Source organism: Phaseolus vulgaris, chromosome 3, assembly GCF_051622355.1.
Source record: "Phaseolus vulgaris cultivar YP4 chromosome 3, ASM5162235v1, whole genome shotgun sequence".
NCBI lineage: Eukaryota > Viridiplantae > Streptophyta > Magnoliopsida > Fabales > Fabaceae > Phaseolus > Phaseolus vulgaris.
In genome coordinates, this window is record NC_143500.1 from 53,727,680 (window position 1) to 53,751,645 (window position 23,966).

Sequence of the window (23,966 nt, forward strand, 5' to 3'; positions counted from 1 at the left end):
AGTTTCCTTTTCTGTGTTTTTTAAGCTTTTGGTGCATGTACATATGCATAGAGATAGAAGGTAATCGTTTGAGGTAAATGGTTGTTGTAGAGTTGATAGGTACATTGTGGAATATTATGGTAATTAGGGATATTCACCTTTTCAGTTGGAAGGTTTCCATGTGTTTCGGCTCCATATATTTGAAAAACTAAAGGAGATAGTCATTCTATTTTTAGACATTTTTCACATCATAAATTACCATATATAATTTAGATATTCTTTCACTGTATAATTAAATATTTACAATATTTGTTTCTCATTTGGTGTGTATATTTAAATATTATCTATTATTACACTGAGCCAAAAATTATTTTCTCAATCATTTCAAATGAGCATTCTCTAATGCGTAAAATTAATCTTGGTCTCATCCTTTCTTTTAACATCAATGATTAAAAAACTCAACCTTACCATTAGAAAATCTCCATTTGTCGATCATATCGTATGATTTCAAACTCTCTCAACCTTGTAAAGAAGCAAAGATGTTGCACCACCATCAATATAGTCCTATATCATTCAAGAATCGAGTTTAATAAAAGTTTATATACTCTTTCTTCTTCCAACTCACTAAGACGTTTCTTAAAAATAAATTTGTGACACTAACTTTCAAAGTGAATAATACCTCAGATGTAGTGATTGATTCTAACAATATTATCTCTCTCGAATTTGAAGTCGGAAAAAAGTTTTCATGTATCTCCTTCATATCTTTTATAAAAGCTAAGGATGTCTGGTTTTTGCGAAGTTGGAAACATTTCAATACTCCTTAGTAAAGAAAAAGGGCCAATAGCAGTGATGAATGCATACATCTTGATGAGAAACATGAAATGTGGAATGAAATTGATATACTTAGGATTGTTGAACCTTAAAAAACAAACATGGTGTATACTTTGGGGACTTTAATGTTATTAGGAGAGGAGAGTGAGTGAGACGAAAGTTGTAAATCAGGGAGTAGCAGCAAAAAGAGATGAATATAGAAAAACAGAATTACTCCAAGTATCAGTATAAACCTATAGATCTGGTTGGGTGTATGTAGATTTTAAACTGCAACTACATAGAAATACACCTTTCAAATGCTTAGAATGCTTGTAGGGGAAATTCAAGGTAACAATTTTTTTGGCAACACACGATGGATAAAATTAAGAATGGTGAGTTCTTATTATTTGTTGGTATTTAAACAACTTTATTCGAAAGTGTATGCAAAGCAATAACGAAAATACAAGAAACTACCTTTGGGAGTGAGGATCTTAGGCTAGAAAGATTATTGTTAGAAAATAAAATTATAAATAATACAACAAAAGAATATTTTTCTTTAATTTATTTTCTATTAAACAACTTTTTTTTCACTCAATTTCTATCTTTTTCTTCTAATTTATAAGGGTGTTTGCAGGTTGAGTTATGTAGAATTTAGGAAAATTTATTATCTAACCCACTAAAAAATATCAAATTGAATTGAATCGAATTTGAATTGAATTCAACCCATTCTCGAAGTTGGATTGGGTTGGGTTAGTTGAGATAAGATTTTAAAAAACTTTGTTTGTTTATTAGGTTAAGTTTCAAATATCAACCTAATTAAAAAAAACACATTCTTTATAAAAATTAGTTTAAAACTTCAAGTAAATCAATAAGTCATAGCAAATTTGTCTTTTAAAATATATATAAAAAAATAACACATTTTTTTATAACAAATCAATAAGTTATAATAAATTTATCTAAATTAATTCAAAATATATATAAAAAAATAACACATTTTGTCCATAACACAAGTATAATAGTGATTCTTAAATTGAATCTCATTATCCATCCTAAACTCATCACCTAACTCGTATAAAAATGAGTTAGTTTAAATAATGACAAATTTGACCAAATCATAAATAAAACATAATCTAATTGAGTAAGATTATATCATATTTGATTATCGACTAACATGATCCAATAAATGTCTTTATAGTCTAAGTTAGTTTAATCATTTAAGTTTTGTAAGAATAAAATTTATTCTAGTTTAATTTATTTATTTTGAAAAGTTACAATATAATTCTAATTAAAAGAATTTTTTTTCCTATTAAAGAAATAAAGGCTATAAACATGCGCGTGATAGTCAAATTATTGTAATTTTAACTTTTATAATTTTAATTTTTAGTTAACAGTCATACTCTTATCTATAATTTTTAAATAATAATTATAAGGGTTGGAATGAATAAAATAAATACAATTAAGGTTGATGTATCAAATAAGATATAATTAAAAATAAACACGTGTTTTAATTATATTAATAATTAAGGACAAAGTAATTTAATCCAATATTTAGAAAAAAAACCCCAAAAAATTGATTGGGTTGAAAAGACAATGGAGAAAGAAGGAGGAATGGGTCTTTGAAGTGATGGTAATGTGTAGTGTGAGTATTGTTCCCCTGTTCCGTTCTCAGTTTCTGTGATTCTCCGTCTTCGACCGTTCACCGTTGGATTTCATCCATGGATCTTCCTCTGCCTAAACCCTCCTTCAACCCCAACAAGCATCTCAAAGAACAGTTACCCTCTTCTCTACCTTTCTCCTCTGTAACAATAATCCTCAAATTTTCACCACTGATCTCGTGTTTCCTTTCTCTCAATTTTGCAGATTTGTTAGCAACTTGACGGGATCCTCTGTGTCGGAAATTGCGGCACTTACAGTGACTATTCCGGTGAGTGATTCTGCCATTTGCATGCCTGTTCATACCAGCTTCCATGTGACGCCGTCGTGGTTGTTTTGTGTTCCCATTACAGGTTCTGGTTCTTATTCGTCACTCCATCTCCTACATTTCCGTTACTGGTCAGTTCCTTACAACACTTCAATTTTTAATTTTTTAAATTTACGACATTTTGGCTATGCTCAATTGCAATATTTCGTTTTAATTTCCGCGTGACTCTTTTTCTTATCCTATGTTTTGGGGGCAGAACTTGGATTATTGTTAGTGTATAAGGCTTTCACATTAGTGTTTGAAAATTAAATGGAGTCTCTTAAAGTACAATTAATCTGCAAGACACTTTAGTCCAAAATTAGAAAAGTTAAGTATAATTTTAACATATGTTTAGTGTTCAGAATGATAATAAATGGTCAAGTTTATGGACTTTTATTTCAGGACTTAAAAAATAGAATTTTCTTTGCTTTAAGGACCAATTCAACAGTGGTATACACCTCTAGGGACCCAATGGTATAATATCCTTATGTTTTTATAATCTCAGGTCTATATTTCTGTTGTTTACTTCGATGCAAGCTCGTTAGTATATTCGTACTGATTGTTGATTATCTTTTTATTTTTATTAATTATAGGTGCCTCGCTGAAGAAGAAAAATGACGATGCACCCTCCGGTAAAAGGAATTTCAAATCATACTTAGCCACATTGTCTCTGGACTTTCTTGTTATTGTTGTTCCTATGCTCTTATTTTTCACTGTAAGTGCTCCCTCCCTAGTACCAATAGCATCAGATGTTTTGCCAACAAATTGAAAACGGGTGGCTTGAAAGTTGTTACAGCTCGTTTAAGTGTAGCTACTCAGTAGTAACAAACCTTTGGTCGCAAGTTCCCCTCCTTGTTTATTTTGTAATTACTTACTACAATGAACTTGTTGATAGGTACTTGCAAATTGGATCTATATCTTTGCTTGTTCGTTGACTATCTTGACATTACTATATATTGCAACCAAGAGGTAATTTTGCAATTTTGTATTGGTAACTTTCTTATGGGATATGGACTTTTTTAAAACAGAAAATTAAGGCCAAAAGTTTCACATGAACCAAAGTAGATAATGGCTGATTCTGTACACAAACTGCAGGTCTGGTTGCTCATCTTCTTTTGAAGGAGAGCCCAATTCTCTTCGGGCATATGTGACTTCTTACAGGGTTCTTGTGGTATGAAGTGCCATATAGAATTCTTTATTCCATTGTTCTGATTGTCTTTTTGTTTTCATGTTGATGAAAATTGTTTTTGCAGATGATTATAACATTCTTGTGCATCTTGGCTGTTGACTTCAAAATATTTCCTAGAAGATATGCAAAGACTGAAACTTATGGAACTAGTTTGGTATGATTCTTCTGCAGTTCTGGCACGGTTCTATGAGAATGAAACACATGTTTTACAATAAGGATATAGGAAAAGAGTTTTCATTTATTATGATTTTTATACTTCCTAGCCCAACACTTCTTGCACTACTTCAAAAGCTGAAGTACGCAAGTTGGATTTAGCTTATTGGAGAAACCCAATTGATTTTATTTTCTTCTCCTATAAGTTCTTATAGAGAACTTTATCCAAACAAATTATGTGTATTTTGTTCGATTAAGGAGGATTTCTTTTCCTCTCTTGTAATGGTAATATGTTGTTACAAGGTGCATCAATTGTCTTATAGCATAGGTCATATGGGTCATTTCACAATCGAATCATGATATTTGGGTTGTTATGCTCTTAAGTAGAAAGAGTTGTTGTTTGACTATAAGCTATAATTTTTATGTAGTGGTAAGAGTTCGATCCAACAACCGGTATCTAAGTCATGTTCACTAGTTCGATTCCCAGTGAGACAATTGTTCATGAGGAGATTGTTGCAGGTTGCACAATTATTCCGTGGCATAGGTTAGGTGGGTTGAGTCACAATAGAAGAATTCAGTTCCTAGTGGGACAATTTTCAAGGGGGAGACTATTGCATTGTCCCGTAGAGTAGGCTAGGTCGGTCAAGTCACAATCAAATTGTGGCACATGGGCTGTTACACTCTTAAGTAGAAAGAGTTGTGCCTGACTATCAACAATAGCACTTGGCTTAGTGTTAAGCGCTTAATCCAAAAAATGGTATTAGAGCCAAGGTCACGTCACGAGTTCAATTTCCAGTGGACCAATTGTTTAGGGAGATATTGTTACATATTGCACAAGTATCCCATAGTGTAGGTCAGATGAATCGAGTCACAATCAAAGAGTTTGATTCCTAGTGGGACAATTGCTAAGAGGGAAATTGTTGCAGGGTGCATCAATTGTCTTGTGGTGCAGACCAACTTAGCCAAGTCACAATTGAATCATAATGATTGTGTTGTTATGCTTTTAAGTAGAAATAATTGTGTCCTGACTATAAGTATAAATTTTGGCCTAGTGGTAAGCGCTCAATGCAAGAATTGATATCAGAACCAAGGTCATGAGTTTGATTCCTGGTGGAACAATTGTTCAAGAGAGGATTGTTGCAGGTTACACAATTATCTTGCATCATAGGCCAGGTGGCTGAGTCATAATCGAAGAGTTCGATTGCTAGTGGGACAATTGCTGAGGGGGAGATTGTTGTAGGGTGCATTAATTGTTCCGTGATCTAGGTTAGGTGGGTCTCGTCACAATTGAATCATGAGACTTAAGTTGTTATGCCCTTAAGTAGAAAGAATAGCGTTATGATTACAAGTTAAAGCTTTTGGCCTAGTGTTGAAAGCTTGATCGAACATTTGTTACTATAGTACTTATCACTTGGGTGATATACGATTGGAAATGGAATTGGGTGTTTGTTTATGTTTGGAGTTGGAGAAGATGACCTTTTTTATTAACATAAATTAATTGTCCTTTGGATTACATTAAGTTATAAATTTTGATCTCTCTCTCACTTCAGCTATTTATTTTATTGTCATCTTCACTTACGCACCTAAATTTTTGTTTCACAATATTTCTAAAATTCATGACACTTAGGTTGTTATGCTCTTAAGTAGAAAGAGTTGCGTTCTGATTATAAGTTAGCTTTTGGCCTAGTGTTAAAAGCTTGATCCAACATTTTACTATATTACTTATCACTTGGATGATATACGACTGGAAATGGAGATGGGTGTTTGTTTATGTTTGGAGTTGGAGAAGATGACCTTTTTTATTTAACATAAATTAATGCTCCTTTGGATTACATTACGTTATAAATTTGTATCTCTCTCTCACTTCAGCTATTTATTTTATTGTCATCTTCACTTGTGCACCTAAATTTTTGTTTCATAATATTTCTAAAACTCAGTATCTTCAATAAATTTGATTGCTTTGTTATGATTTGATATTACTTTTGCATTCCAGATGGATCTTGGAGTTGGAGCATTTGTCTTAGCAAATTCGCTAGTTTCTCGGCAAGCACGGAATATCGCATCAGTGTGAGTCATTCATTTTACCCTATCTAATATCTCAAGGCTCTAGTATTATTCATAATTCAACAGATGACCTCTTGGAAAATAGTTATTGTAAGATGTAAAAATGTATTTTTTTTAGTTTGATAGATTATAAGATGTTTTACCTGAATGAGTTAGAGAACTTTCTGAAAATCCTAACAATGACTGAAGAAGCAACGTGAACAGAATGAACCTTGCTGCTGACAATCTCTTAAGACTAAGTTTCTCCTTTTCTCATTTTATTTATCTGGTCTATAATAACATTGATGCTTTTTAAATAATCTTGCTCAGATTTACGGCATTATGTATTCCTCTGATCATGTCATCTTTTCTCATGCTACAGAAACTGGAAGACTGCTATAGTTTCAGCTAGTCCACTGATCATCTTAGGATTTCTTCGTCTTGTTACAACAACTGGTGTGGATTATCAGGTGGAATTTTTTTCATTGGGATTCTTAGAATGAACTGTGGCAACTCAAATAGATTAACTTCTCTTGCATATACAAATACCCTTATTTGCTAAAGCTTTAGGAAGGCTAGTCACCTATATGTTTTTATGCTTGAAAGTAATATGACAGTTCATGAATATTACGGATAATAATCTTTTGGGCAGTATATAACTTGCGTCAAACCCCAGGGATTACGTTAGCCCATAAGCCTGAAAACTGAGTGCTGTGGAATGCAGGGGTAGTAGGGTTTTTTCTGCAAACCTGGCATCTAAATGAAATTTAATGTTGATTGCAGTATGCAGGATTATTTCATTTCCTCAGGTTTTAATTAAAATGATGACTGGTATTCTCTGTGTTTTTACCTGTTTATGGAATCTAATTTCTTAATGTAGGCAGTAATCATTTTTTTGTTTTCATTATTTTTTTTTCAATTTTAATTTCACACTGGTTTACTGTTTTGCCTATTTATTTCCTAATTGTGAGTAATAAATTTCTAATCCAAGTGTGAAGACATTCTCAAGGAAACAACTGATCAATCCTTTTTATAGGTACATGTCGGTGAATATGGTGTGCATTGGAATTTCTTCTTCACACTTGCTGCTGTGTCAATCCTTACTTCCTTTATTAATATTGCTCCTCAATATTGTGGAGTTATTGGTTCACTTCTACTAGTAGGTACATTTTTATTTGTCTTATTCTTATGCCTTGTCTTTTGAAATCTGATTTTCTTATCAAGTTTAATTTCTGTTTCCAAGGATACCAGTTCTGCTTGGTGCAAGGTTTAAATAATTACTTACTTTCTGATGAAAGAGGAATGGATATTTTAAGTCAAAACAAGGAGGGAATTTTTAGCATATTTGGTGAGAATTGCACCCTGCGTTGTTCAATCTTGATTCTAAGGCTATTGTTTTGTTGACAAGTACTTCTAGTCGTTTTGTTTTTTATATTTAAAAATTGGTCAAGCAATATTATTTTGTCTCCAGGATACTGGGGTATGTACCTTCTGGGCGTTCATTTAGGAAACTCTCTTATCTTTGGAAGCCATTCCTCTGGATTTAGAAGTAGCAGATGGGTACGGATGAGGGTTTGGGCTCTCTCCATCCTGTTTTGGTAAAGCTTGATCCAAAACCTGTTTATCCTGCACTAAGTAATCTTGTTTTGATCCAAAACACATTTATCCTGTCTACAGCTTCGAACTTATTCCTTTTTCATGATTCCCATGTCAGGTTATTAACTATACTATTGGACAGGCATGTTGAAAGAGTTTCACGGAGAACAGTATGTCTGACTATATTGCAGTTTCTTGATTAGAGGGGGCATTTTTTAGCATCAATGATGGAAACTAACTGTTGATATTTTGTGCAGTGCAACCTTCCATATGTTACTATGGTATTGGCTGACAATCTACAGGTCATTTTCACTTCAGTTCTATTCTATGGATCGGTGTCTAACATATTATGATAGGACATTTTGACTTTGTTGTTTGTATTGCATTGCAGTTGCTACATTTTAAAATTCTTTCTGGGTTCTATCTTGGTTGGTAGTTTGTAAATTTTTTTATTTATGCAATTAAATTTTTAAGTCCGACATATCAAATGCAGCTTATGGTGTCTCAATCAGTACCGTGGTCCTAATTCCACAGCACAGTATTCTTGAGTTGTAGTTGACATTGTATTTTCTAATTTGAAATCTGATTATGGATTTGACTATTTAATCTGAATTTTACCCATTTTTCAGCTGTTATCAATTTTAATGCTGGCTGACTTTGTTCCTGGAAGGAAAACTTCAATACTTGAAGAAGCATTCAGTCGGAACTTACTGGCTACATTTCTACTGGTGAAAACAAGATATTCCTTACTTACAAACGCTATGCTTTCTCTCTCTGGACATCATCACTTATAATTTCCTCGGACAATTTGTGTGCAGGCAAATATTCTCACGGGGTTGGTAAACTTGTCTGTTGATACCCTGTCCGCGTCATCAATCACGGCCCTCATTATCTTGTTGGTCTATGCTTATATTTTATCAGTTGTAATTGGTATTTTAGATTATTTTGGTATTAAATTAAAATTTTGGTGAAGCAGTCCATTGCTATGCTGCAGTCTCTTCTATTAGTGTTATGATTTCTTTTCAGAATATGAATTCTTTCTTTTAATCATCAATTGAATTTTTTATAAAAATGGTGTGGCAATTATGGTTGATTGTAAAGGTATACATTATGAAATTTGTACTGCCCTTGAACAGGGTCTTGGTTAACAAACTTAAGATTTAGGAATGCATGTGTACTCTAAAAATGACGCAGACTGGACAAAACTCATCTTTATGGCACTTACGGACAGCCATTTCGTTGACCCAAAAAAAAAAAGATAGTCATTCCCCTGCACATGCAATTGAATGGTATCTATGGTATCTCAGCATGGGTACCAATTGACCACTGAGCAAATTCAACCTACAACTCATACTTCGGTGCTTCTGTGTTCCCATGCTTCCTTTTCATGCCTCTTGATTTGGCAAGCCCTTGGTAGTTTTTGTACATGATTGCACAGTGAAACAGGGCGGTAAAATGATGCATAAATCTTTCTAGGCAGTATATATAATGGAAAAAGAAAGGTTGAAACTGACTTCTGGGGATTTGAATGTAGCCTAAGTGATGTGGACCTGCAGATGATGTACTTTCTCGAGAAGGGTAGCTTACAGTCACATGGTTAATGCAGCAGAGTCTGACAACTTGGACCACGCTCCTAGCTCGACCTCTGTCCTTTCGTGTGTCCTCATCAGCACATATGGCTAAAGTTCTGGTGTCTACAAAAACATGCACATCGAGGTGTAGACTATGCCACATGGATATTAATATTGTGCTAATTCTCATAAAGTATACACTTTTACGTCTAAGCTTGGCTTAGTTTTATGCACTTGCATCTACATGTCCTAAGCTTGGCTTAGTTTTATGCACTTGCATCTACATGTTTATAATTCACGTATTTGAAAAAGGACATCAAAGATATTCCTTGCCAAGTTTCTGGTGGTCCTGGCCATCCTTACTTTTGTATACAGTATGGAACCAATGTGTACTAGCCCCCCTTGTACAATACAAGTAGTAAAGGAATTTTGTAGCTTGTAGTAGGGGCTGTGTTGGCTTTATACGAAATTAAGTATACCAAACACTGTTTTCATCAACACAGTTAATTGATAGATGATAAATGTTTTTCTAGTTAAGTAATAATTTTGCAGATTGTAATGATGAAGATCTAATTACTTACGCAGCAATTTTAGATACTGTTTAATGGGTATCTCTACGTACCCTGGAATAATAATATGTACCATGGGATTTTTGTCTAGAACACAATGTTGTTATGGGTTTGACATGTAGAATGTTGTACCGGTGGATTGTCAAATACATGCACAGTCTTTGTCTAAATTATTTATATAGGAATCTCGGGTGCGTGAGCCATTCATTTCCTGCAAAGCCCAACACAGATTTGAATGTGATGGGTTGCTATTGCACAGCTTGTTCTGTTGTTTTTATGCTTATTTCTATATAGATTTGGGTCCCCCACTCTACTCTTCATTGGCATAAGCTGTGCCAGTGTTTGACAGCATCTATGAAATTGGGAAGGAAACCAAAGCATGGATGTGTGAGGAGCCTGTTTCCTTTTACTACACCTTTCTGATTCCTGAAAAGCACAACACCTTTTCTGCCCTTCTCACGTGCTGCGTATCCTCTAATCTAAATTAACTCCTTCTCCAATATTTAACTTTCAGCTTCATCTTCCTCTGTGACTCAAACTGCATCAACTAAGTTAGCCATATTTTCTATATATGGCTGTCATGACTACGAAAAGATCATGAAAACTCTGGTGGTGGTTTACTTTTCTCAGCAAGTAGGGAAGTTCAGACAGGTTTCAGTTGAAGAGAGAATAACAATGGCTTTAGAAACTCTTCCATCCAATGAGTTTTCCAACTTCATGGTCTATGACACTATCTCTGCAACTCCATTTAGCAGCCATGATTCTTCTGAGGCTAGTTTCTTGGAAAGTTTTGGGAACTATCAGGAACATGACCCCTCATTAGATAACTGCTCAATGAGGACACGAAAGCGCCAAGCCAGCGAGCCAGAAGGCATTGACAGGAAGCAGAATGTGGTGGGAGTGCAAGGTAGGAAGAAGAGGAGAAGGAAGCCAAGGGTTTGCAAAAACAAGGAAGAGGCTGAGACACAGAGAATCACTCACATTACAGTGGAAAGAAACCGCCGAAAGCAGATGAATGAGCATCTTGCTGTCCTTCGTTCACTCATGCCTGAGTCCTACGTCCAGAGGGTTTGTTTTGGCTTTCTTGTTTTTTCCTTTTCAGTCTCTATCTGGTTCCTCTTTCTTTCTCATAACGAATGTAGTTGGGATTTTTTCTCAAAATCACTACTATGTTATGGTCCTATTATAGTAGAGATGAGGAGATTAATGCTAAGCAGGACAAAGCTAAACTAAACCCAACATTCTAAACTTTATATCTGAGCTGGAATAACTATGCAGAATCAAAGATAATGTTCTTTATACTGCTTTTTTTTACTTCTCTTTGTAAGGTGAATCAAAAGAAGCAATACTAAGCCTAAATTATAGTCCACTTCTAGTGCTTCCAAATAACTGAAACTTTGAAATATAACATTTTCTGCATTCATACTTAGGCCACTCCAGGTACATACATATGCATAAATTAAAGTTCTGTTAAATGCAACTGATTTTTTCAAGATGCAAATTTGATGTTTTAGGGTGACCAGGCCTCTATAGTGGGTGGTGCCATAGAGTTTGTGAAGGAGCTGGAGCACCTCTTGCAAACACTGGAAGCAAGAAAGCTGCAACTTTTACAGCAAGAAGTGGCACAAACCAATGAAAATACGGCCATTTCCAAACTCATGCAACCCCCTTTTGCACAATTTTTTTTGTATCCTCAGTACACATGGTCCCAGAATCCTAACAAATACACATCCAAGACCAAAGCTGCCATAGCTGATATCGAGGTCACTTTAATCGAGACCCATGCAAATCTTCGAATTCTCACCAGGAAAACCCCCGCCCAGCTAACAAAGTTAGTATCTGGTTTCCAAAATCTCCACCTCACTGTCCTACATCTTAATGTCACCACCATAGACCCTTTGGTATTCTATTCCATCAGTGCTAAGGTATGTAATTAACCATCAAGTATGGCCATTTTCCACCTTTCTCAACTCCATGTTCTTCCGGATTATAAAATTATGTGAAAGTTTAGCTAAAATATTAGCATTTTTTTATGAAGGTTGAAGAAGGATTCCAACTTGGTTCAGTAGATGGTATTGCATCGGCAGTTCATCATTTGCTTGCAAGAATTGAAGAAGAGGCTTTGCTTTGCTGTTGATCAGGTTCATATGGGGCACGAGATTTTAGTGAAATGGCCAAATCACCCCTCTATCCACCTCAAGAGAGAGAGAGAGAGAAAGAGATGGGGAAAGAATATTTGCTGATGGCTGTAGTTTTTGTTTTTGTTTGTTTGATGTCCAACTGATGTGTTCATCCTAAAACATAGTTGCAGTAGATGGTTTTTTTTAGGTTGCTTCAAGTACAACTTGTTCTGGAATAATTTCCACAAATTTCGACACACTAGACTCAAAAACCGAATGAAAAAAAATGTTGATACACTTTTTCTCATTTGCTGTTCGAAGTATTAATTCAGTACGTAACTTTCTATGCAATAAGGATGCTAATCTTTCATGACATAAAATTCCAGGAAAAAAAACTATTTTTGAAAACCCATTTTCCATTCCTTCCATTTAGCAACTCTGTACATTAATAAAATATTGAATTAAGTTATTTAATTTGCAGAATGTGGTATTATAAACATTGAAGGTCCTAAACATATCATATCTCAAAATTTTATTATTTATTTTTGAAACATATCTTGTGTTACTGAGAAACAAAAGGTTTGATCGATGAATCCATTTGAATGGTAAACTAAATAATTTTAGGCAAACAGGAGCCAAAACTTTCAGCATCATGGTTCTATTTAAGAACAATCAGGCACAGTCGTGGATTAATCCTTGTTTGGGCAAAAATGCATTTGAGTGTTGACACACTTAAAGAAGAGTGTATCCTATATAAGGGGGAGGTAAAAGAAAACAAAATTAGCCCATGTTGTCGCTGTGGCTACATTTATAAATTTTGTTTTTTTTCAGTTATGGATGGGAGATAGTGAACCTGAACCAGCAAGACTAATGAACTCATCTTTGCAACAAGATAATATAATGCAAAAATGTATGTGAAGTTATAGTTTTAAAGATAACCATTTTGGATTTACTTGAGGTTGCAACTTGCAAGTGGGGTTCCTGGTTACCTTCATTACCAACATTACTTACAACATTTATCTTCGTTTTGATTACTTTTCTGATATATTGCCAACTTGTATCAGTATATAATCTCATTTTTCTACCTAAAACTTGTACGAATTTATGAAATGACAAAAATAATTTTTTTTCATATAATCAATCACAGTATTTCAATATAAAATTTAATGATGAAGAATTACTTTCTGAGTGTTCACATGGAAGGAAGAGCTTCTCCCCATCCCTGACTTTTTTTCAAGTAGAAAAGAAAAACATAAACTGTCCTACCCAATTGAGTTATTGTGCTTTTGCAAGCCAAACAAGGAAATTAGGTGCAAGTTAATTGGTCATAGAAAACCAAAAAGAATGGTAGAAAGCAGTATAAAGGAAAACATTTTTCTGGGGGATTCATATGATCAGCCACTGGTTTTCCTTTGCTAAAGCATGGTTTTTTATGAGTCATTTTCACCTTGGGGTGTGTGATGTTTTTTTATTTGATTTGATTTGATTTTAGTGTTGTTGTGCATGAAAGGGTTGGATGAAATAGTTGGGATCAATGCAATTTTACTTTTGTTTCAGCTTTGTTTCAGTTTTGTTTGGTTGTGTGTGATCGATAGATCAATATCCTCATTAAGAGATTGTGTCATTTAGTGTGAGGAAGAATCAGAGAAATGGAAATCAACTGCATTACCCTTTCCTCTATCCTGTGCTGTTCTGTGCTGTGGGGACGAATTTCAAGGCTCTCTGCAACTCTACACCACCCTGTGTCACTCCATGCAGAACAACATTTTAGCTTTTTTACATTTTTTTTTATCAACTAATCAAATCTTCATACCTTTTATATCATTCAAAATCTAATTATAATAAATCTTTTATGAGAATTGTTACCTGTAGTTATTCTTTTATATTATATTACAAAAGAGAGAGAGAAGATAATAAGAAAGAGCTGAAAAGTATAGTGTATTAATGCAGAATGGTCCTTGTGGGACCAATTGGGCCCAAGCAGGCTTTGGTTTATCCAATTGGTTGTCAAAGTCAACCCTTCATAAATTTAGTTTTTTTTTTAAAAAAAAAGCAAGAGCTTAAGGGTGTGTTTGGATTTGAGATGAAATGGATTTGAAATAAAAGTCTGAAGAAAGTGAGATTCTTTATATTTGGGTATGTTACAATAAATTTGTAAAGAAATTATATTAAAGTTTGTAAGTGATTGAAAGTTGTAGATAAATAATTACTATTTATATTATATAATTAATTATATTTGTTTTATTATAATATAAATATAAATATGAATGAATTAATAATATAAAAATATAATATTTATTTTATATAATATAATAATTATAAAATATATATTTAATATAATATTTATTTTTATCTTAAGTTTAATTTAATTTTATAAAATTATTATTAAGAAATAGAATTTAAGTTTAGTTTAATCTTAAGTTTAATTTCATCTTATAAAATTGTGGATGTAATATAAAGTTTGAGAGTATCTTAGTTATTTCAATTCAATTTTATTAAATAAATAAAATTATCAATAAAGAAATAATTAAATAGAATGAAGAATTTAAGTGATACTTCAACTTTTATATTTAAGTGATATTCAGAAAGAATTAAAAGAATTATAGTAATTATTTTAAAGTTCATAAATATAATCTTTATATTTCTAATTATGTTAACATTTAAGACAATATAAAATTCATGCCAGAATAAAATAACTAACTTTAGGATAAATTAGAAAAAAAAATAACTTTCTACTTAATATTTATATATATTTTAAAATATTATGAACCACAAATCAATTAGATAGAAGAGAATATTACTCAAAATATCATGAATGTAAGCTCCAAACCAAACCAATTAGTCATGAGAAAATATTTCATTATATTACTTTATTATTGAAATTTTTTAGAAGTCAAATGAAAATTGTTTTCATCCCTCCTATGTGTGAAAATAATTTTATTTAAAATAAATAAATAACATTTTTTGTAGGTAGCAAATAATCCTTTAATAAAATAAAAATAACATGATAATATAAAATATTTTCCAATGCAATTCAACCTTCTTTTTAATATTCATCGGAATAATTGAAAGAACTATTTTCTATTTTTTTACTATATAACTTAGTGGTTCCACATTACTTAATACATATAACTAAAGATTATACTATATAACTTAAATGGAACATAAAAATTTCACAACTATATACTATCAGCACTAGATTAAAATATATAGTAAATTAATAAATATATTTGTTAAAATAAACTCAAAGATATTAAAGTATATATTTATATTAATGTTTTTTTAAAAGCTTAATCAAATGCACACATCTATCACACTAATGTAGCACACCAACATCTCCCTAATTAGTTATGGGACACATATAACCCATTTTCATTTAAGTATATAAACCTTTAATGTTTGTGTTTGCATATAAACCTCATACTCACTTATAATATATATATATATATATATATATATATATATATATGTAAGCAAAGTTAAGTATGAAAAATAAACAGATTATTTAGTATGATAATTACATGATTATCTTAATGATGTAGTTAATATTATATCTGCAGAATGTGAAGATAAAATGAATGGAACATGTATTATTTGTCCTGCAGCATCTATTTATTGAATCCATTGAAGATAGAAGTTTGTGTGTGTTGTCTAAATAGAGAGATAGCATAAGATTTGAATGATTGGTGAAGGCAGAATAGTGAGTGGAGGTAAGGGAATTGCAATTATGTCCCACACCGCTTTCATCATTATTACCTTAGCGCGTGGAACATGTTTTCCTTCAACCATAAAAACATAGCATGTGCAAACTCAAATATTTTCAAACCACTTCTCCCATGATTCCTCAGACCATGTTGAATATTCATAACTCTCTTATGTTTCAAATTTCGTATTTCGTAGATGCTTTATGACGGTTTTTTCTTTAAAAGATGTCTAATTGAAGTTGGAAATGTTGGATATGAAATCAAAATCAATTGGGTTGGGCTGACTAGACACCATATTTAGTGAGTGAGCTTAATCATTGTACACTGTTGAAGCGCATGTGAACATTGTTCCGTAACTTCAAGTGAAAAATTGTTGGGTATGAAGTCATGACCAATTGGATTGGGACTACTTAATCACTGTGTCCATTTTATAATCTTTATTTAAATATATCAGTGTACTTGTAATTGGTGTACAACATGACAGAATGAAAACCTAATAGTTACACGTGTGGATGTAGGTTGCAGTTGGTAACCGAACCACGTTAAATCATGTGTTATTTATTTTCTTCAGTTGATTCATGATTATGTGTGTTGCTTCCGCGTGTGTTTTTCCCATCATGAAAAAGTATAAAGTGTCATTAGCCTTGACTCCCTGATTTAAGACTATATTGATGATACCGAAAAATCATAAAAACTCAAAAATCCAAAGGACATAGATGCAACTCACCTTAATAGAAGAGCTTAATGTAATATGCACTTAATACAATGCGTATACCTCACAATTAATGGCACATATCATGAGTAATAATCAATCTTCATGCGTTTTTTCTTTATACATTTGCCAAACTAAACTTCTCTTCCTTCCACATATATACTACACTTTATCATGATATTATGGTGGAAGAATCGAGAAAAGAAGAAGAAGAATGTGAAGGTAGTGATAATAGAAGAGAAGAGATGGTGTGGTGGTGAATTTAGAAATTGACATACATCAAAACACCAACGTATTTAGTTATGGACTTGCATTGCACCCAAATAAGCTCGTTTCATTTTAATTCAAACTAATTCTTTTTTACTTTTTATATTAAAAACATTTTTTTACACAAGACCCCACAATATTGCTTAACTAAAGTTAGCTACACAATTTTAGGTTTTGTGTGACCCACTATTGCCTATTTGGTAGGAATATACAGATGGAAAATCATAATCAAGTAGTGAGTCTCTATTATATTATTCAATAAAAATGCTCACATTAATGTCGTCAAAGATAACTAATATTAATACAACTTTAATTAGACATAGATTTAGTTCAATCGTAAATCATTTTTAACTAGGAAAATCGCGTAAGACTAAAATTGCAGTCAATATCAATTTATTGCAATTTTTATGCACTATATTATATGGAATTAAATAAGTTCAAAAAGCTTTGTGTTTATGTAAAATTAGCATTTACTAGAATAAAATTATTAAATAACAATTAAATTTAGATACAACATATAATGAGAAGTTTATTTTTCCTATCCCTGTTGGGTTCTGGATCCTTTGATCTGTATACAGCTGATTCGGTAAAGCTAGTTAGCGTTTGGTTTGGTTGGTTTTTTGACCGGTGTTTTGGGTGTCGATTTAGAAGTTAAATTGTATGTGTGTTTGTAAAAGGGTTGGACCACCCCTGAAGTGGTTCTCATTTATTGATTTTTTATTGCTGATAAAAAAAAAAAACAAATAATTAGTCATTTTATTAACTAAATTAGATATTAATTTAGAGACTAAAACATTATTGGTATCTAAAGTGTTTCTATTATTAATAAAAATTATAAAATAGTTCTAAATTGATATCTAAATTAACTACCTAAGTTTTAGTTACTAATATTTTATATGTTAAATTGATCTCAAAAAGACTAATAGAATCTAATTTAAAATATAAAGTAGTAAGTAATTAAAATCTTGATAGTTAAAAGTTAGATATCAATTAAAAAATCATTTTATAATTTTTTATTAATAATAGAAATTACTTTAGATACTACTAATTGATTTCCTTTATAAAATGATCTCTAATTTAATTAAATAGTAACTAATTATTTTAATCTTTAAAATTAAATTTTATTCAAATTTTTTTCTCTCACCATTCATTATTTGACTTTTTGGGTCTCATTTTTTCTTCTTCCTTTTCTCTACACATCTTAATTGAATTATAAAATTTGCTAGTAACCATTTCATGTTTACTTGGATTATAACATATGTGATATTGTAAAAATATATAACATACTTGGATTCTAAATTATAGTTTTAGAAAAATTAATTGATGTGTTAATTTTTAGGTTTCAAAAGATACATTGATTGTTTAGTGTGTTTCATTGATCATCACATACCATGGTCTAAGTATATCACCATGAATGTTAATGGGTTTTGTTCAGTGAGAACTAAATTTATTTTACTTTACAAAAAGTTATGATCTTGCAAGCAGTTACCACAGCAGTTAGATAGTGAATGTGGATTTTTAAAATTAAATTAAAGTGGTTAAAATCGACTTTAATAATTGTAATAGCAGTAGTTATTTTAAATCGAGGTAATCGAAGTTATGTTCAGTTCGTCAATGGATGAAAATCGAAACAATAACAATTAAAATTACCACGAAACCACATATTTAATTCACATAAAAAAATCATTTTTTTAAATAGTGTCTAGTGCTTAAAATTGAGACTTCATATACTTTGAATTCGAGTTTAGGATAAGTTTTAACTTCTTCTTTTTGTAATAAATTCTTAATTTAGCAAAAACAAATGATAAATTTTTGGTGGTCGAAGAAATTGTGATATTTTGTATTATTAAGGAATAAACTGTTGCTAAAAATATTTGAAAAGCAAAGTAATGGCAGCTTTGTGGTAGAGAACTAAAAGTCTTAGGTTCAATTAAGACTGAAAATGATTCAAACCAAATTAATTATGTTGTAATAATTGATTCGTTGAATTTCATTCGTAAACCAAATGAACCGGGTTCAAGTTAAATATTTAGCGTCATAAGAAAATGAAATTAACTTTAATCATATATAACATGACCCAATTTTCAGTTATATATATATATATATATATAATATTTCTATATTAGAAATTAATTGGACTTAATCTATTTCGATCCTAAATTTGATGCTTGATATTATCATTATATATGAAAAAAAATGTGAAATCACTTTTATAATTTTGAAGAGCAAAATTGATGTTAAATATCTTTAAAAAATAAAATAAATAAATTTTATATCTTTAAAATTTTAAATAAAATTCAGCATTCAACATATAAAATATTATAGTATTCATTTCACGGTAACATTTGAAAGTAAATCCAATCTCCAATGCTATTTTGTCTTTTGTTTCTTGGTTTCAATTATATTCTGATACTCAAATTAGTTTTAGTTTGAGTAAAAGATGATATATGAGTAAAATGTCACAAATTAACAAATGTTCAAGTCAGTTTTGTAAATTTGTCTAACTCTGATTCTAGTGACTCTGGAACACAATCATGTCTTCTTGGATTAGTCGCAAGATAGACAATAGGTGATTGTTGGAGCTAACGACAAGGGTCCTTAGGCGGACTTCATTGTCAAAGGTGCGAAGTCTGGGGAGATTCATGTATGTGATGTTGACTATGGGTGGGTGGATGAATCTGTTCGAGAGTACTTCTCGAAGTATTGATGCTCGTCCATGATCGAGTCCTTTGTCACTAGTGTTGATATGCTATAGGACATTGTGTTGATGATACTATATCCCTGCGAAAATGTATCTTTTGATGTTTTGTGTTATGGATGAGAAAGTTTTTTCCTACTTTTGTTCTTGTCTAATAATGGACATTCACGTTCGATTCCCATTGGAAGAGTTCTTCATGGGTGTATTGCAAGTGTTGAATGTTACGTTGACACTGTTACATCTGAATAGTTGGACATCGTTGCAGGCTGTTCGGTTGTTGTGTCCGACATCAAACCTGATGTCGACACTTAAAATTGTTCTTACATTTTTATAACACTAGGTCGGGAGATCGGGTAGGGTGATGATATTTGAAAAACTATTATTTATTTTAGTTATATTGCATTCATATAGATTTTGAATTGAATAGTTGTTGAGATTAAATGTATATTAGATTTTATTTGTTAGAATTGGATTGAAATAATTGGAACAATAAATATAGAAATGAATTGGTATGTGCCCAATAATAAAGTTGTGTAGGAATTTTCACTCAATCGAGATATATCTCATTTAAGCGAAGTTGAAGCAGTAAGTTAGGTTTACTCTCGATTTAATTTTTGATCGAACAAGATAAATCTCGTTCAAATGAAAATTAGACAGTAAAATGTGTTTGCTCTTGACTCGATTTTTGTTCAAACAAGAACTTTATCTTTCAAGTGAGGATTTATTGCTCATTTGATGTCAATTTTTACTCAAGATAAAAGTCCTAAATAAAATTAATTTAGATATTTTAAAAAGGTGTTTCTTTAGTTTAGTTAAATGTATATACATTTATAAAAAAATATTGAATTATATGTTAACATTTGAATTGTTTAATTTTATTGAATGAATTATGCTTATAGAAATGTAGTGTTTATTGGTGACTTCTTAAATGTAATTTCGGGTGAATTGATGGTCTATGATGTGATGTAAACCATAGTATTTACCAATGAGGTAATGATATGTATTGTGTAGTAGTGAAATATATTTAATTTGGAATCTTTACAAAAAGATAATTTTGACTTTATTGTTTACTAAACTCACTGACATAAAGAAAGATAACAAAAGAAAATATTTAATTGATGTTTTCATGACTTAACTTGCTATTTGAAACGCAATTGAGTTTTAAAAGTTATAAGAGTTTATTCTACCAATAACTAGACAATGTTAATTGTCTTTTTATCAAGATAATGATAATGTGATAACTTCCCGCATAAATTTTGAAGTATAAATTCAACTTATTTCTATATTCTTTTTTTTTGGAATTCATCACATTTTAAGAGGCGAAGAAATGTAGGAAAACTCACAAATCAAGAAATAAAAAGTAATAAAATACAAAAATTGAGGCAAAAGTGTTTTAAGTCTTCTATGTTCACATATTTGCGAAGATTTACGAAAAATGTGATTAAAAATATATAAATTATATTAATATATATTTTATAATTATTATATTAACTATATATTATTAATCAATTCATATTTATATTTTATTATAATAAAATAAGTATAATTAATTATATAAAATATTATAAATAATAATAATTACTGAAAAAATTAATAAATATATAAAATGATAATTAAAATAAAAAAATTAATAATAAATTTATGAAATAATAACTATAATTAAAAAAATTATAATTAACAATTAATAATGATAAAAATAAATAACAGTAAAATTAAAATTAATTTATAATATATATTTTATAATTATTACAAATTTACATAATACCATTAAAAAGTCAAAATTATCCTTAATTTTATTTGTATAAAATATTTAATAATATTATTATATATATATAAATAATAATAATAATAAATATAAATATAATTATTTATACAATATATTATTATTAATAATTATAAAAAACAAATATATAAATTAATTAATTATTTTTTTATTATTCATGTATTTTTAAAAATAAAGATAAATTTATAAACATATATTTTAAATCTTTTAAAAAAATTAAAAATTTTAACACAACCATCGTATCATTTATAAAATTCAATAAACTTTTCTCACAAATCTACTTTAAGATACTTCAATCGCTTTCCAAATGAGTCTAAATTCACTATGAAAAATCTCATCCCCAATTCAAAGAATCTCATCCCCCCAATTCAAAGAGAGCATGATGAGTTTAATGTGATGTGAGTCCAATATGTGTGGGATGTGACACAAAATAGATACACACTTGAATTGCCCATATATAAATCACATGTACGGTGTGAATGCCAAATGTCTGAGATTCATGTAAATTAGGTAAGTTCTTGTAAATTTTCTATCACCTTGAATTGCCATTCAAAATTGAAAGTAACCTTCCCTAAACATTTTAAGAAAATTCTAACACCAGAGACCTTATGGTAAACAAACTGGGATTATATTAAAGGGACTAGAAGAAGTGTTGCATTGATAGTGTTTATAAACTATTTTTGACCTGAACTCTGAAGAATTCTGAACAATTGTGAGACTATATTGAAAGTATTGGAACATATCATATGATTATTTGTTAATTAGGGAATCCCAGAAACTGTAACTGTTATCACGTTCCATTGCAGATTAATCACAAAAACATGATGAATGTTATCTTACAGAAAGAAATTCTCAGATGGGTATAGTTCCATGCCATGCTCTGCTACTTTTGCCCAGTGAGAATCTGTGGCTGGAAAACGATCTCTTCATTGCAATTGGACTCAACACACAATGCAGCACCCTTGTTTTGTAACTCTCTCTGCGTGATCTCTTTGAAGGGCCAGGTTCAGTGGTAGAACACCCTTCCACATATGAATCTTCCTCTTCATGCCTCTGAAACGAATGGTCCATTGACACTGACCTACCAACGGATTCACACACTTCATCTCTTATCTCAATCACTCTGTGCCTTCCCTGCAAGCTACTCAAGTCACTAAAAGCACGCAATGCAGGCTTTGGATAAGCCCTGGCATGGTGTATGCCTTCTTCTTCCAACATCACCACCACTCCATACTCATTGCCACTTCCAACACTTTCACTCTCAGAAAAAGTTTCATTGTTCCTTAAAGAAGGAGCCTCTTCCTCTGGGGTATGAGCCCGAGGAACAGAACCGTTGTTGAAGGTGAATATGGCAGCACGACAAAGGGGGCAGCTAGAGTGAGACTTGAGCCAAGTGTCGATGCAAGGGGCATGGAAAACGTGGCTGCACTTTGGCAACAGTCTAACACTTTCATCGTCTTCAAACTCGCTCAGACAAACTGAACAATCCGTGACTGCAACAGAACCACCATCCCTTTTCTTGTACTTGAAAATTGCAATGGATTTGATCAGAGCCTCGTCAAGCCCGGTGCTTGAAGCGTTCCATGGTTCGTGGAGAGAGGGATTGTGAGTGGCTTGCAAGTTTTCATTTGGGTCTCTGCGTGCAGACTCTCTGGGGCCACAGTACTTGGATATGAGAGTGTAGTAACTAGCCAGAAGAAAAGCAGTGGCCATGATTCCAATGATTGCAATGACAAGAGGAGAGAAATTTGGGCTTGAATCATCATCAGGGTACTCAAAAGGTGGAGGAGGAGGATACACTATGTAACACCACTGTGGACAATACAAGCTACAAAATCCTTGAGAACAGTCTTTGCTGTTCATGTATGGAATCCAAGTTCTGGGGTTGGCAACAGCGGCCATGGATACTAACTCATGAATTATCTCAGAATCATGGTTTTCTGTGTTCCTATCTGGTATGTTTTCGTTTTCTGACAAGTGAAAGAAGCTATTGACAGTTTAACATCTCAGAGGACTAAAGAACACGACTTAAATAACAAACAGATAGCAATAATAGGTAGCAGAAGAACTTGTATATTACATAACAAGAAAGGAAAATTAAGGGGTGAAAAAGTTATATGTGAAAACAATGAATAGAAGCATAGGTACAAAATAAAGGGAAATGCTTATGAGTGGGAGAGAGAAAGGGAAAGAAGAGCATGCAGAGAGAGTTTTGGCAGAACTCACGTTTCCTTCAAGACAAGAGAAAACGTGAATAAGAGGCCAAATGCTTTAGATGGAAAGCAAATTGGAACTCTGGTGGGAATACTTTAACTTTTCTTTTTCCTACTTCTTTTTCTTTTGCTGTTCATAGCTTCCTTTTGTTTTTGTCTAGTTTATATATCTTGGTTGAAATTTTTTGTTGACCAAGAGGGAGGAGTACGGTGTGGTGATGTTGGTTGGGAATTTATTAAAATGATCAATGCTTTTTGATTTTTCTTTTTGTCCTATACTACCATCCAATTCAATGAGATTTCAATTCTTCATCTTATAGATTATTAAGAGTTCATTAATGGCTACAGCTATGAGAGGAGATAATTTGGCCGTCAAGTTAGTTGTACCTGACATGGAAGTGGGGTTATGCTATAAATTTTTGAACATGTTTCAGTATTCAATCACCATAAGCCATGTAAAAACCAGAAAGATATCTTGAGAAATTGCTTCTGGTTCTGTGGTGAGTCTTTGAATGTAAGCATATCACAGTGCTCTTTAAAAAAGATTTCACAAAAAATAGTAACGAATCTATTTTGCTGTGAACACTTGCACTTTTGCT

At 31.6% G+C, this 23,966-nt stretch overlaps 3 protein-coding genes across 9 annotated transcripts; 2 read left to right on the plus strand and 1 right to left on the minus strand.

The window, feature by feature from the left end:
- Window positions 1-2,332: 2,332 nt before the first annotated feature.
- Window positions 2,333-8,802, plus strand: LOC137808672 (transferases, transferring acyl groups). 7 transcript variants are annotated; one of them, XM_068609913.1, is made up of 16 exons: window positions 2,333-2,560; window positions 2,650-2,713; window positions 2,796-2,841; window positions 3,343-3,464; window positions 3,645-3,718; window positions 3,845-3,920; window positions 4,003-4,092; window positions 6,085-6,158; window positions 6,517-6,604; window positions 7,171-7,297; window positions 7,378-7,482; window positions 7,606-7,732; window positions 7,849-7,900; window positions 7,988-8,032; window positions 8,360-8,458; window positions 8,549-8,802. In XM_068609913.1, the coding sequence occupies exons 1-16, from the start codon at window positions 2,505-2,507 to the stop codon at window positions 8,699-8,701; spliced, it is 1,398 nt and encodes a 465-aa protein (XP_068466014.1). In that variant the 5' UTR covers window positions 2,333-2,504; the 3' UTR covers window positions 8,702-8,802. The 7 variants fall into 7 exon arrangements, 5 of the variants coding, with proteins under 5 accessions (XP_068466014.1, XP_068466015.1, XP_068466017.1 ...); XR_016519360.1 differs by having other exon boundaries at window positions 2,343-2,560; window positions 7,386-7,482; XR_016519359.1 differs by having other exon boundaries at window positions 2,343-2,560; window positions 7,171-7,293.
- Window positions 8,803-10,189: 1,387 nt separating this feature from the next.
- LOC137808673 (transcription factor bHLH71) lies at window positions 10,190-12,297 on the plus strand. The gene is made up of 3 exons (XM_068609917.2): window positions 10,190-10,938; window positions 11,385-11,795; window positions 11,909-12,297. The coding sequence occupies exons 1-3, from the start codon at window positions 10,468-10,470 to the stop codon at window positions 12,005-12,007; spliced, it is 981 nt and encodes a 326-aa protein (XP_068466018.1). The 5' UTR covers window positions 10,190-10,467; the 3' UTR covers window positions 12,008-12,297.
- A 9,557-nt stretch (window positions 12,298-21,854) lies between these two features.
- On the minus strand, window positions 21,855-23,569 carry LOC137808674 (putative RING-H2 finger protein ATL53). The gene has a single exon (XM_068609918.1). The coding sequence runs from the start codon at window positions 23,054-23,056 to the stop codon at window positions 22,007-22,009; it is 1,050 nt and encodes a 349-aa protein (XP_068466019.1). The 5' UTR covers window positions 23,057-23,569; the 3' UTR covers window positions 21,855-22,006.
- Between the last annotated feature and the right edge of the window lie 397 nt (window positions 23,570-23,966).

What these genes read in the sequence shown, in the direction of transcription:
- LOC137808672 (XM_068609913.1), top strand. Translation starts at nt 2,505, where the DNA reads ATGGATCTTCCTCTGCCTAAACCCTCCTTCAACCCCAACAAGCATCTC. An exon ending in CTCCTACATTTCCGTTACTG is followed by an intron (nt 2,842 to 3,342) that starts GTCAGTTCCTTA and finishes TATTAATTATAG; the next exon opens with GTGCCTCGCTGAAGAAGAAA. An exon ending in AAACTTATGGAACTAGTTTG is followed by an intron (nt 4,093 to 6,084) that starts GTATGATTCTTC and finishes TTTGCATTCCAG; the next exon opens with ATGGATCTTGGAGTTGGAGC.
- LOC137808673 (XM_068609917.2), top strand. Translation starts at nt 10,468, where the DNA reads ATGAAAACTCTGGTGGTGGTTTACTTTTCTCAGCAAGTAGGGAAGTTC. An exon ending in CTGAGTCCTACGTCCAGAGG is followed by an intron (nt 10,939 to 11,384) that starts GTTTGTTTTGGC and finishes TTGATGTTTTAG; the next exon opens with GGTGACCAGGCCTCTATAGT. An exon ending in TCTATTCCATCAGTGCTAAG is followed by an intron (nt 11,796 to 11,908) that starts GTATGTAATTAA and finishes TTTTTTATGAAG; the next exon opens with GTTGAAGAAGGATTCCAACT.
- LOC137808674 (XM_068609918.1), bottom strand. Translation starts at nt 23,056, where the DNA reads ATGGCCGCTGTTGCCAACCCCAGAACTTGGATTCCATACATGAACAGC.